The following is an 11,986-nucleotide window of genomic DNA, read 5'->3' as shown; positions in this document are numbered from 1 at the left end:
CCGGAGACGCAGTCTGCTTCCTTCTGCTCCTCCTCTAGCGTCCGGGCAGTCTCCAAGGAGCCCGGGAAGACGCTCCCTCAGCCCGGGAGAGCCCGGCCATCCTGCCTCAGGCGGTAGATGTCGATGTGTCGTCGGGACGTCCCCGAGGCGGGAAGGGAAGGCAGCTCCCAGGCACCTGAGAAGAGATCAAGCAGAGCCCTACCCCACGCCCGGCCCCGCTCCTACCTCCGCGGGGCTCTCCTCCCCCTCGGCTCCCCGCGCCTCAAAATGGCGGCGTGCGGCCAGCGCCGCCCTGTGGCCGCCCGCCTCCCTCCCCTCCCCTCACGGCGGGCGGGCCGTTACCCCCTGCCCCGGCCCACCGCCCTCCCGACCGGCTCCGCGCCTTCCCGCCACGAGCGGTCCTGTACCAGGCCGTGATCGGCCGCTGCCCGGGACCTGCTGAGGCTCCGCGTCCTGGTAACCGACCCCTTTCCTCTCCTGCGTCCCGGTGGCGGTCTATGGGCGGCGGCGCGGGGCCCGTCCTGCTCCTTGGCGGCGGTCCGAGAGCGGGCGGCCCTCGCCATGACAGAGGTACCGTGGTGGACCCGAGGTGGCTGTCGTTACTGCTTGGTAGTAAGAAACAGGACGAAAAACAAGCAAACACAATAACCCCCCCAAAGCAGGCACTGTGTCCTCTGAGGCGGGCAAGGGGAGTCGAGGCCCACCGCTCCTCTGGTGCATTGGGGTTATCTGAGAGCTGGTTTTCTGGGTTTTTAAAAAAATAAATTCTGTTCATTGCACATGTTTCTCCTTCTAATAGTGATCCGGAGAACTGAGTATTCTGTATATTGTTAAGTATGCTTTTCCCCAGTATTTTTTACAGATTTTACTGGAACGTCTTACAAACCCTCCTATACTGGCTGGGGCTTATTGGGAGTTTGGGGTTGGTTGGTTTTTATTTGGGGGCGTTTGGTATCCTCCACTACCTGCACAACAGGACAGATGGGAGACTGTGAGCTGATCCTGAGAACTCGGGTTTCTGTCTCTTCTTCCCCTTCTCCCAACTGCAGCAGGAGAAAGCAGAATGGGAGAACCTAAACAAGTTATTAATGCGTCATGGGTTGAAACCGGTGAGTCTTGCTGCCCCACAAAGCTGCAAAAATATAACAGGTAAGGAATTGCTAATTTTACAAGCTTTTGAAAATAGTAAGGCTAAGTTCATAAGGCATCTCTGAAGCTGTCACTTCCAAATGGTAGCAGAGATGTGATGTCCCTCAGCTATTAAAAGCCTTTCATTATGACTTTGCTTATTTTATATATCTCCAGATAAGATTGTCTTAGACAGTCAGTCTTCTCTAGGAATAAGACTTGCATTAAAAACGCTGGTGGAAGACACCGACCGACAGCAGAAAATGATGCAGGGGCTTATGGAAGCTAATCGTTATCTTAGGTAAGACGCAGTGGAAGGAACTTACTTGCTAATGCAAAGCAAAAGCAGTATCAGTGTCCATCTTCTGCCAGGTGGAGCTCTTGTAACACTCGAGGCCTAGGACCTTTTTGTCCAATATGCAGCAATGTTGGCCTAGTTCCTTATGAACTCTTCCATTATTTCATCTGCTGCTTCTTCCTGTACCTGCTGCCACAGACTATTATTGAGTGTCATAAGATAATTTTGTCAGGCCTGTGCTTCCTTCACTGTCTTCAGTGAAATGAGTTTATTGTAAATCAAAAATTTTTTAATTTTTTTTTTCAGAGATGAGATACGACAGGAACGAGGTCGGGCATCTCGACAAGAACAGCGGGCTAATGATTTGGAAAATGTGGTGAAAAACATAAAGTCCAAAATTTGTCAGCTGGAAGATGAGACGATAGCTAAAGTTTGCCAGCAACAGAATCAAGTCAAAGAACTTCAAAAAGATCAACAGGTTTCACAGGTAATTCAGATAGTGCTGTCTGAGGATTCAGACTTTTGACTTGTTTTAAAAGGTCTAGAAATATTTACATTGGTCAAAACAAACATGACTCATAGAATTAGTACCCTATTTATAGCTAGGATATTTCAATCCATGCAGAATTTTTCTAGAGATAATGTAGAAAAATATCTGTATCCTTCTTCCACTGCCTCTTCAGTATGGCTAAAACCCAAGTAGTAATTTTCCTTGGGACTGGGTGCCTACTTGGGCACGTACAATACAGTCTCCAGCTTGTGGGTTAGAATAATTTCATAATGCTCTTGTTTTCTCTTCACAGGCAAAATATCAACAGCAGCAGGAGAAGCTGCAAGAACAGGAAGAGATTATTGCCCGTTTGCAGAAGGAGCTATGCAAAGTTGGGATGGAGGAGCAGCGGCGTGTTGCCACTCAAAACAAAATGTTTTGTCGGTTTTGCAAAAGAGCTCCCAAGTCTCTTCTAGATCAGCAGTAAGCAATCTTCTTATATTGGTGAATGACCTGTAACATTAAATGAAGAAATGGATTTTAAAGTAACTGACTGTTCTCAATAAATACATGGGGGGAAAAAAGCTGGAGACCTTAGGAGCACAAGCTGAAATGAATTCTTGTAAAGGTACATCAACACAGTATTTTTTTTCTTGTATAATAAATGTGAGCTGGATAAATCTATGGCAGAAAGTAAAAAATTATCAGCCCTTGTATACACTAGGTGTCAGCAAAGAGAAGGGAATGATTCTCTCTCCTCTGGAACTGCAGTATCTGCTAGGGTGATCTCATCCTGGGGTTCTAATATTTTAAAATGTAAATTAAAAAACCTGTCCAGTTTGCAGTCAGTTCTGAAGTGCAACTGGTCTTTGCAGCTGCTGGCTGCGTGCTTGCTGTAAGGCTTCCCAGCTACTTTGGTGACAGTTCTGAGAAAGTATTCTAAGCCCATGTCTCTTGCAGTAAGATCTCCATAGTTCTGCTATACTCAGAGATTTACCAATTCTTAGGTCTCAGGTAGCCATCACTTTATTGTGCTCACATCGCCTGGTTTTCCAGGCCTGTCTAGTAACCTTTACCTGGAAAGCATGTAAAAGGGGTTGTGAGCAGCCCTTCTCTTGTGCCTTCACTGTATGAGAAGAAGGATCACTGAATTTAGTTCCCTGTGCTTTCTCATCTGTCTCTCCAAACCAGACAATCTCAGAGTGCTCAAGAAGAAAGACAGTTTCTCAGCTGTTCAGTTTTTGTGGTGCTTTTTTTTTGTTTTGTTTTGGTTTTGGTTTTGGTTTGTTTTTTGTTTTTTTGTTTTGGTTTGGGTTTTTTTTGTAACCACTTACTTTGAAAGCACTTTTAGGTTCTTTGGAGATAGATGTTCTTAGGCGGTGTGGGACCTGTGCTCTCCACTTCCTACAAAGGTCACTGAGCCCTAGCACTCGGGGCTGTGCCACACTGTTAAGATTGATGGGTAAACATAGTCACAGGGTGAGGAGGCTGTCACGTGGATTTAGCTTTTGCCTCCTCTTGAATAATTTTGCCACTTTTAGTCTAGTATAGAGTTTGTGTCTCTACTTTTCTGGTTTGGAAAACTGTGACTGTGTTTGATACGAGAGAACCCAGTATTTGATGCAGTCACCTGTGAAGTGCAGTGCAGTTCAGTACCCTGGCCTGTTCCTGTGGGATGGTCACAGTATCTTTCAGGCACGATTTTTTTTGAGAATATTTGAAATTCAGAATACCATTTTTCCTTTTTTTCAGGTTCCTTTGTCTAATTGATTATTATGAATCTCAAATTAGCCAAATGAAAAAGGAACTAAGGTAGGTCTTATGTAGTGCCTTGTGGTTCTACTGTTCAAAGTTTTCTTACTCCTTACTGTTCTTAAAGCTTGGAATGGTAAATATTCTGTGTTCCAGACATCACTAGCATGCAAAAAAAAGCAAAGGATTGTAATGGTCTGGGAAGTTTGGATTCATCTGGGGAATAGATGTCAGTCAGGCTAAGCAACTGCTCAGTCAGGAGGCTAGTACAGCTAGGAAGCTGGGGGTATTTAGACACTTCAGCTATAATTCTTCTTTTTTTTTTCCCCTTCCCCTTTTGCCATGGTTCACAGGCAGAATTACTGCATTAATTGTGCTTGGTCGACTGATCTCCCTAAACAAAAGGAATACCAGCTTCTCAGCTCTGTCGCAGTGCCTACATGGTACAAAGCAACAAGCAAATCCTTGAGACATTCCTATAATTTGAGATTATTATCCTGAAAACTGGGATTTGCTTGTACTGGAATTTCTCTCGAGGAATAAGTGCACTTAATTAGTATGTGAAACAGCTTCCCAGAAGTAACAGAGCAGAGCAGTGCATCTTAGGGCAGAATTTCTATTCTGTTTACTTTGCAGTTTATGGAAACATTATTATTGTACATAACTGCTAACTAAGCCAACTTAGATCTTTGAGCTAATCGAATTACAGTAAGCTGAAACAATTTATTTTTCCCACTAGGCAATACAAAAAAGATGAAGACCAGGTACAGAGAGAAGTAAAAAGCAAGGAAGAAATCTTAAATCTAGATGCTACTCCTAATTATAGAGCACTGCTCACGGTATGGAACTGCTAAGAATAAGTCAGTGCAGATCTCTAAATGGTAATCCCTTCAGGAGCCACGTAGAAACGTGTGTGTGTTTGATTTCTATCCCCTCTATTCTATGTTTTCTTAATTTGTAAACTCTGGGCAGGGTTCACTGTCTTTATGCAAAGATTCAGCACGATGTTGTGAGTTGTCTTTGCTGGGAACTGAATAGACCTCCTTAATCCCAGGTTTTCCACCTGCGGTCTAATGCAGCAGGCTCTTGATCTTAGGCGACTAATTCCTCATCCAAGCTGTCGTCTTATACAGGCAAATGGGAACCCTTCTTAACACGTATGTATTTTAAAGTGGTCAAGCTTGTTGATTATGGAATGAGTGAAATAACACAGTCTATGTTGCAGTCTTTCCAGAAACAACTTATTGAAACAAAAGCCAGGAATGAACAGCTTTTGGTTGAAAATATAAATCTCAAGAAAGATTTGGAAATAAGGTGAGAAAGGATAAGTATCATTCTTTGCCAGGGCACTTTGGTAGACTTTGCTTTACAAAGAAAGTAACCAAAAGCACCAGCAGTTGTAAAAGCGTAGTATGAAATCTGCCTTTAAAAGCGATGCATAGAAGTAAGATACGGCAGCAACAGTCAACGTTCCCTCCCTATGCTGTTAATAACAACAGCTGCTAACGGCTATTTTGCTGTTTGTTGCTGTCGCCACGTAGAAATGTTGCAGAATTTCATTTCCGGCATGATATTGCAGCACTGGCAAAGCTTTCTTTCTTTTCCACTTGGCTGAGTTTTATAGGTACCTTCAAATGCAAGACATAAAATCTGGTACTTTTTCTTTCTAACAGACCAACTGCACAGGAATTAAAGCTTTACAAGCACCATGTGAAGAAACTAGAGAAAACTTTAAAGAAAACTATCCAGTAAGTATATTTCTTCAGTAACTTTCATGAATCCTCTGAACTTCTTAAGGCAAAGATACTCTGCAACCTGTAACGCAGATAGTAGCTTACAAAGCATGTACCTTATCACCAGTCTTCAGAGCCTGGTTATGGGCAGCAAATGCTGCTGTATCTCTGAAGACACCCTGTGAATCTCTGAAATGACAGCGTGGTCTCCAAATGGGGGCACAGCAGTGTGTCTTCTCTATTTCATTTTGTCTTTCCGTTTTGGATTTGAATGCTGTCGCAGGCAATATGGACAGGACCAAACTCTTGTTTGCTGCTTCCGTGAGCTATAAAGCAAGCTACTGGTTACATTATGGGTTATGAATGAGAAAGTATGAGTTGGCAAAATGTTACAGCTACTGAATTAATGTCCGTATTATTCTTAGAAATTGGCTTAAGGTATTTTTTCTGAAACATTGTTAGGAAAATACATTGAAGGTACTAGCGATCCAGTATTGACAAAGTGGTTTTTATCTGTTTCACTTAGTCATTTGTGTGTGTGTGTATACTGAATGCTAAATATTTTATAGCCTGAAAAATACATCACTTTTAAACTTTAAAAATGTTCAGTTCTCCATTTTACATCATGTATATTTGAGTGGTCTTTTCTGTCATGCAGTGGGCAAGACTTAGATGGTAGTTTTAGAGAAAGTCATCCTAAATTTGACAAGAAGTGTGGGGAGCTATATATATAGTAAGCCAGGAAAGATGTTCAGGCAGAAGCAGATAAAGACTGTGAGCATGGAATTTGACCCTTTTGAGTAAAATTCTGGATTTTAAGTCTTCAGCCATAGTAGAACCTCTGCTAACAGAACAACTGTACATCTGGTGGTATCCCTTCTAAATTAGTATGAAATCTGGAATAACCTCAACACGGAGACTTGACATAAATTAGTGATATTTACATTAGGTATTATATTCTTCAGCTGGTTCAGTTTGATGGAATTCTATTGGCAGGCATCATAAAATGGAGATATTACTTTGTCGGTGTAAGTATATGTGCTACATACCTGCTTCTTTAATGAAGTTGAAAGTAGTATCTCCTGTTAAGGCTACTTGTGTAACCCACTGCATGTATTTGGCGTGTAGATCTTCAGGGAGTAGTAGCGGAGAAAGAACAGAAGAAAAGAAAGAACCCGAGAGTATCGCAGGAGTAGATCAGCTGCAGGCAGTTTGCCAGCAATACTTACAGGTATGCAAATTTTATCTGTACTGTGTGTATCTAGCACTGTTACAATGAAATGTAATACATGAATTTTCTTTAACTATGTAAACTGAAGCATGCTATTTTGAATCTAAGAGTTCATATGAAGTCGTCCACACAAGATGCGTAATTTGCATTTGGCAATTAACGTAGCCTTGTTCTTAATTGTTCTATCTTTGTGTAAACTATCTGAAAATACAGCAAGAAAGCAGAGTCTAGGTTGGCAAACATCAAGTCAATGATTTAGCTGAAGTCTTTTCAGGACAGGGGATTCGTTCAAGGACTTGGGCAAAATAGATCCTCATGTTACGGTTTTAAACATGCCTGAGGAGATGGTGGCTTTTATTTTTCTTTGAATAAAAAAAAAGCAAAACCACAAATATAATAAAACTTAGCAAAATGTAAACTGTGGAAGTAACAATGCCTGAAGTGGAGAAATGTTATATATCCCTCAAAGGGAAGTATATTTGCATTACTTTTACATGTCTTCTAGCTAGTACATTTTTAAATCTTTGAATCTATTACATATTGAATGCATCTGTAAAATTCATTGATAGTAACTTATTGGAGCTATTTATGATTTAGTGTTTAGACAATCGTGACTGTGGTGGAGAGGGATTTTATTATAAAATGTCAGACATATTTGAGCAATAACATTTGTTATTTGTTGTTGAAGGTTTTGTCCCATATTGATTCTATTTTGCGAAGTCCAAGAGCTCCTCCATTAATATACAGGCGCAGTAAAGGGCCAGTGCAAAATTACATAAAAGAGAATGGACAGGAATGTGGATTTGAGCACCTTCCGCTCACTATAGAAATGTGGGCAGATCAGCTACTGGCCCTAAAGGTAACACATTGCTGTACTTGGCTTTATATTCTTCCTTTAATCTACTGACCACTCCTCGGTTCTTCCCTACATGTAGGGTTTGGGGTTTTTTCCTGCGTGTAGCTTTTGTTATTGCCTGACCTAGTGTTAAATTTTAAAAATAATTCTGCTGTACATTTATATACCACTTTAAAACATAGTAGGGTGAAAAATGTGCAGTGTTCCTACAGGCCAGCGATATTCCTCTGTGTATATCATTTAATGTTTTTGTTCACTGGCTGAGTCCCTAAGAAGACACTTAAGCTTTAGACTCTACGTACTTCACACATTAATAATAATGCATTCTCTTTCTTCCTTTTGTCTTGCCAGAACAGTAACTTTTTGATCTAAATACAAGTGAAGTAATTTTGTTTAAAACCAAACTCTTTGTGACCCACACTTCTTATTTCACTGAAACTATAATATAGGAAGTACTTTAATTTTTAGGTTATCAGTGTTCTTTTTAAATCAAAGAATGTAAGCAAGACACTGTGCTTAAATTTCATAAAATTAAAACCTTACTGTCTCCAGTACTGGGAAGTTTTTGCATATGAGAAACAGAAAATCTGCCCCTTTCTATAATAAAAACAACTTTAAGCAGTTACTAAAGTAAGTTGTGTCCCCTCCTTTCTTTTAAAAGGATTTGCATAGGTCCTTGAGAAAACTGTCTCTGGAATTGGTGCCCTGGCACACTGCAGATGCATCGGATAACAGAGAATCCATACGCGTTGAGGACCTCCAGTTCATGGTAGATGCAATTCTGGAAGAAATAGAAAATAAGGAAAAGGTAATTCTTACAAGGGGTTTATAATCAGTTACTGTGGAATTCTTAAATTTGTTCTTCACACAGTGATTAGATTTGTGCATTTGAAAGCCCTGTGGGGTTTAAGAAATAGCTGTTTGAAGACATTCAATAGTCAAAGACTATTTTAACATAATGGATAAATTCACCTTGGGGAAGACTGCTTTAATCAAAGTCATTTGGCCAACGATGAATTTGCATTGCCCTGTAGTCTCAGGTATTATCCTCTTCTGTCTGTTTCCCAGTCAGTATCACTAAGCAACAGAGAAGAAGGCTTTCAAAAGAGTATTTTTGGTTTGCTGGGTATTCGTGTCTGAAAACGCTATTTAAAATATGTCTTCAGATTTAAGAGTATTTGAAATGCTGTGATTTAGTAAGGGAAGTTACACCCATTTTTCTTCATAGACTAGTTTTAAGAATGTTTCACAGTTTAGAATAATCCTTGCTTCATTAAGCAATAACATTGATGAGTTATTCTTTCTGCTTGCCACAGAACAGCCAGGCACCGTCCTTACCGACCCTGTTTGCAATAGTCTCTCACTTCCAGAAGTTGTTTGACGTGAATTCTCTGAACGGCATTTATCCACGAATGAATGAGGTTTACACAAAGCTCGGGGAAATGACCAACGCTATGAGAAATCTCCACGAGCTCCTGGAACTAGGTAAAGACTTACCACCTACCGGTTGTTCAGACCGTTTCCAAAGGAAGCAGACGACAAGTGAAAGGCTCGTCTCTTCATAGACAATAAGTTGAGCTGCTGAGAAATGAGTAAACTAGGTATATTCTTCATTAGGAAGATAAAAATAGGTTGCTGTCAATTGGGAGTTTAAATAGCAAAACCCCATTATTTGTAAGCCTCTAGCAGTTGCTGAGGAATACTAGGGAGGCTCAAGAAAGGAATAACAGATGAAATTGAATTTTTAAATGACTTATTTTTTCACAACACTTTGTTTCCTGTGAGCTGACTTCATAATTCTTCTTGACCATCTTTCATTCTCTACTTGAAAGATTTCAAGTTTAAGAAAAAAAAATAACTCAGCCTCTGCTGTAGATTTCTACTCAGTAATTCATTCAAGTGTAATTATGTCCAGGCCTCAGAAACTTCTGTCTTATGCTGCTAAACTTTAAAAAAAAAAAGCGCACTGTTGAATGCCAAAACCAAAGTGCCAGTACTCAGAGGCACACTTAGTTCCTTTCCAGTACCTGTTCTCCTCTGGTTTGTACTTCTGGAGAAGAGCAGAAGTACAAGCTGCTCTTGGGTTTGAAGGTTTGGTAGGATGTACAGCCAGAGGGAAGGCTCTTGGACTGCTAGGGCCTTCTGAGCCCCATTCGAGGAGGGGAGCAGCCTTCCTGCCTGCAGCCGGCACAGGAGACGAGGGAGTCTCGTGTGCCCTAATAATCGCAAACCAATGGAGCTCCGAGGATGCCTTCTCTAAGCCTAGTTCTTCTGAAATTGGGGGAGAAAAGGACAAGGAGCCTGTTACCTTCAGTCACAGCAGTCAGAACAGGTGAAATCCAATACTGAAACAAGTTCTGGCTGTTAGCAAAGTATTTATTGAGCAGGTTCCTTGTTGGCCAAGCCCCTATGCCATGCTTCTGCTGTGTTACAGGAACCGAATGTATAACCCTTTCTCTATATATATATATAATTTCAGTGGCTGATTTCCACTGACATTGTAGGGTGTCCTTTAGTACCATCTCTGCTGTGAAAATACACAGCTCTGACAAGATATTTTAGCCACTAAAGGCTTAGTGAGATTCACCGCTCCAAGCTAACAATACTTTGTTTCTGACTGCAGGCTCTCTGTTTTCTGTGAATGATGGAACTCATATGCCTAGGTGTGTGAAAACCAAATAAAATCTGGGCACCTGCAAGAATGGGACTGTCTCTAACATACTTTCCTGTTATTACTAGTACAAGAAACATGAAGTGTTTGTTTTGCCACAGACAGTTCAGCCCCACCCACAGTGGTAGTGGATACTGTTGGGAAACTGTGTGACATAATTAATGAGAACGTGACTGAGCAGGTACAGCAGCTTCTGGGGACCCAGGACATCCACAGGTACGTGGGGCTGTTCCATTGGTGACTGTTCTTCAACCATCAAATTTAGCAATTGGGAGAACTGGCTAAAACTGATACTGAAAGAAACTTGAATAATTTGTTATAAAGTTGGTGAGCTGCAACAGTAAAGGAGTTAGTTACTACTCTTGAGTACTTTCAAAAGGATGAAGCCGGCAAAGAGAAAAAAATTAAGGCCAGAAGGTTCCAAAACACCTTGTTGATCTGCACGGATGAGGTGATCAGCTAAGCCTCAACAGGATGGGTGTTTCACAAGGAGACAAAGCAAATACTGCACATGGGTGGGGAGGAGAAAAGTGTTGCAAGGTTTCACCTGTGAGTTGCTAGGAGAACATATGTATGCCTCAAGCTGCCTACAAATATTTTGGGAACTGGACAAATCTCATTCTGTTCTTCAACAGGTGAGAACACACATATTCTTGGTAGCGGACTATAGGAGCTCGCATTCAGTGTGGGCTCTGCAAACAGCCTAAGCATTAATTGCAGCAGGCAGCACGTCTGACACATGCAGAGTTAACAATTCTAACTCACTCCTCAGCCCTTCTGCACTCCTCAGTTTTAACTAGAGAATAGCTGCTCATAAAACAATCCTTGCTCCACTTATGAGGCAGTTGTATCACCTGCCCCCAGGCAGTATATTTAGCATAGAAAGACTGATGTTCCAGTCCAAAAATTACCTGGTGCCACAAAAGGAGGAAAGGAAGGCTGTGTGTAGGGCACAAATAGTGAAATTAGAGATCCTCGTTTGACAGCTAACACTTCTTGGCTGTGGTTTTCAGAACTTGAGAATGCATTTTTGGTGTAGATGGTTCTTTTTATACTGCTAAGTAGTGGTGTTTTCAGAAAGTCACGTTGTAGTATGGCAAAACAGCCACGGAGACGGACTTAAATCGCCCTTGCACTTTTTATCTGACAGTCTCACTTGCACATTTCAGTATAATCACTAAGCTAGAAGAACACGAGTGCTTCTTTCCACCATTTCAAGCTCTCATTCAAGATTTGCTCTGTCTTCTGGGTGAGTAATATTTGCAACAGTTGTAATTATCTTCATGCCAGTGCTTCCTCCTAAAACTTTAAATAGCTAACGTGTTGGGTTTACTCCTGGTGTGCTAAAACACAAGGAAGGATATGAGGGAAGGTGCTAACTTTTGCCTCTCCTTTCTGTTGGAAGTAACCAAAATACTTTATCTTGCATGTATTCAATCATATTACTCCTAAGATAAGCTAAATTGAATTTTTTTTTTGAAAAGCATTAAAAGGTGCGGGGAGTTTATTTCATTCACTAGCTGTATTTCTAACGTTCACAGAAGAATTTTGGCTGAACTTGAAGATGTTGTAGGTACATAGGCCTTACCGGTTTTGCTTTTCATTCTGTTTCAGAGATCAGTAACCTGGATGACATTGTGCCTACTGTGCGAAATTTGAAGTTGGTAGCTAGTTAGGAGTTAAATCTTGCTAGAGAAGACCAGACTCTTACCTGTGAATGTACCTGTTGATGCATATGACATAACAGCTACCTCTACCCTGTTACCCTCATCACCAGTTTCAGATTTTTTTGACATAAATAAAAGCTGTTTCATTTTTTCATTTTTC

At 41.1% G+C, this 11,986-nt stretch overlaps 2 protein-coding genes across 9 annotated transcripts in view; one reads left to right on the top strand and one right to left on the bottom strand.

The window, feature by feature from the left end:
• The window catches only part of FAIM (Fas apoptotic inhibitory molecule), a 10,094-nt gene extending 9,804 nt beyond the window's left edge, over positions 1–290 (bottom strand). For both annotated transcript variants that reach the window (XM_054830929.1, XM_054830930.1), the window contains exon 1: positions 226–290. The gene's annotated coding sequence lies outside the window, so the exon portion shown is untranslated. The remainder of the gene's footprint in view (positions 1–225) is intronic.
• On the top strand, positions 2–11,986 carry CEP70 (centrosomal protein 70). Of its 7 annotated transcripts, none has more exons than XM_054830922.1 (16): positions 2–113; positions 1,050–1,149; positions 1,306–1,429; positions 1,733–1,913; positions 2,230–2,399; positions 3,669–3,728; positions 4,408–4,507; positions 4,894–4,982; positions 5,342–5,416; positions 6,530–6,632; positions 7,321–7,491; positions 8,150–8,296; positions 8,805–8,973; positions 10,261–10,375; positions 11,329–11,408; positions 11,774–11,986. In XM_054830922.1, exons 2-16 carry the CDS (start codon positions 1,089–1,091, stop codon positions 11,833–11,835), a joined length of 1,707 nt encoding a protein of 568 aa, XP_054686897.1. In that variant the 5' UTR covers positions 2–113; positions 1,050–1,088; the 3' UTR covers positions 11,836–11,986. The 7 variants fall into 7 exon arrangements, with proteins under 7 accessions (XP_054686897.1, XP_054686901.1, XP_054686896.1 ...); XM_054830921.1 differs by lacking the exon at positions 2–113 and adding an exon at positions 345–456; XM_054830920.1 differs by lacking the exon at positions 2–113 and adding an exon at positions 438–570.

This window comes from Grus americana, chromosome 6 (genome assembly GCF_028858705.1).
Source record: "Grus americana isolate bGruAme1 chromosome 6, bGruAme1.mat, whole genome shotgun sequence".
Classification (NCBI taxonomy): Eukaryota; Metazoa; Chordata; class Aves; order Gruiformes; family Gruidae; genus Grus; species Grus americana.
The sequence above is the reverse complement of the archived record's forward strand: the minus strand, read 5'-3'. Positions and strand labels throughout refer to the sequence as shown.

Coding starts and splice junctions, on each gene's coding strand:
- CEP70 (XM_054830920.1), top strand. Junction 4,983..5,341: donor AAGAAAGATTTGGAAATAAG/GTGAGAAAGGAT, acceptor TCTTTCTAACAG/ACCAACTGCACAGGAATTAA. Junction 6,633..7,320: donor TTTGCCAGCAATACTTACAG/GTATGCAAATTT, acceptor TTGTTGTTGAAG/GTTTTGTCCCATATTGATTC.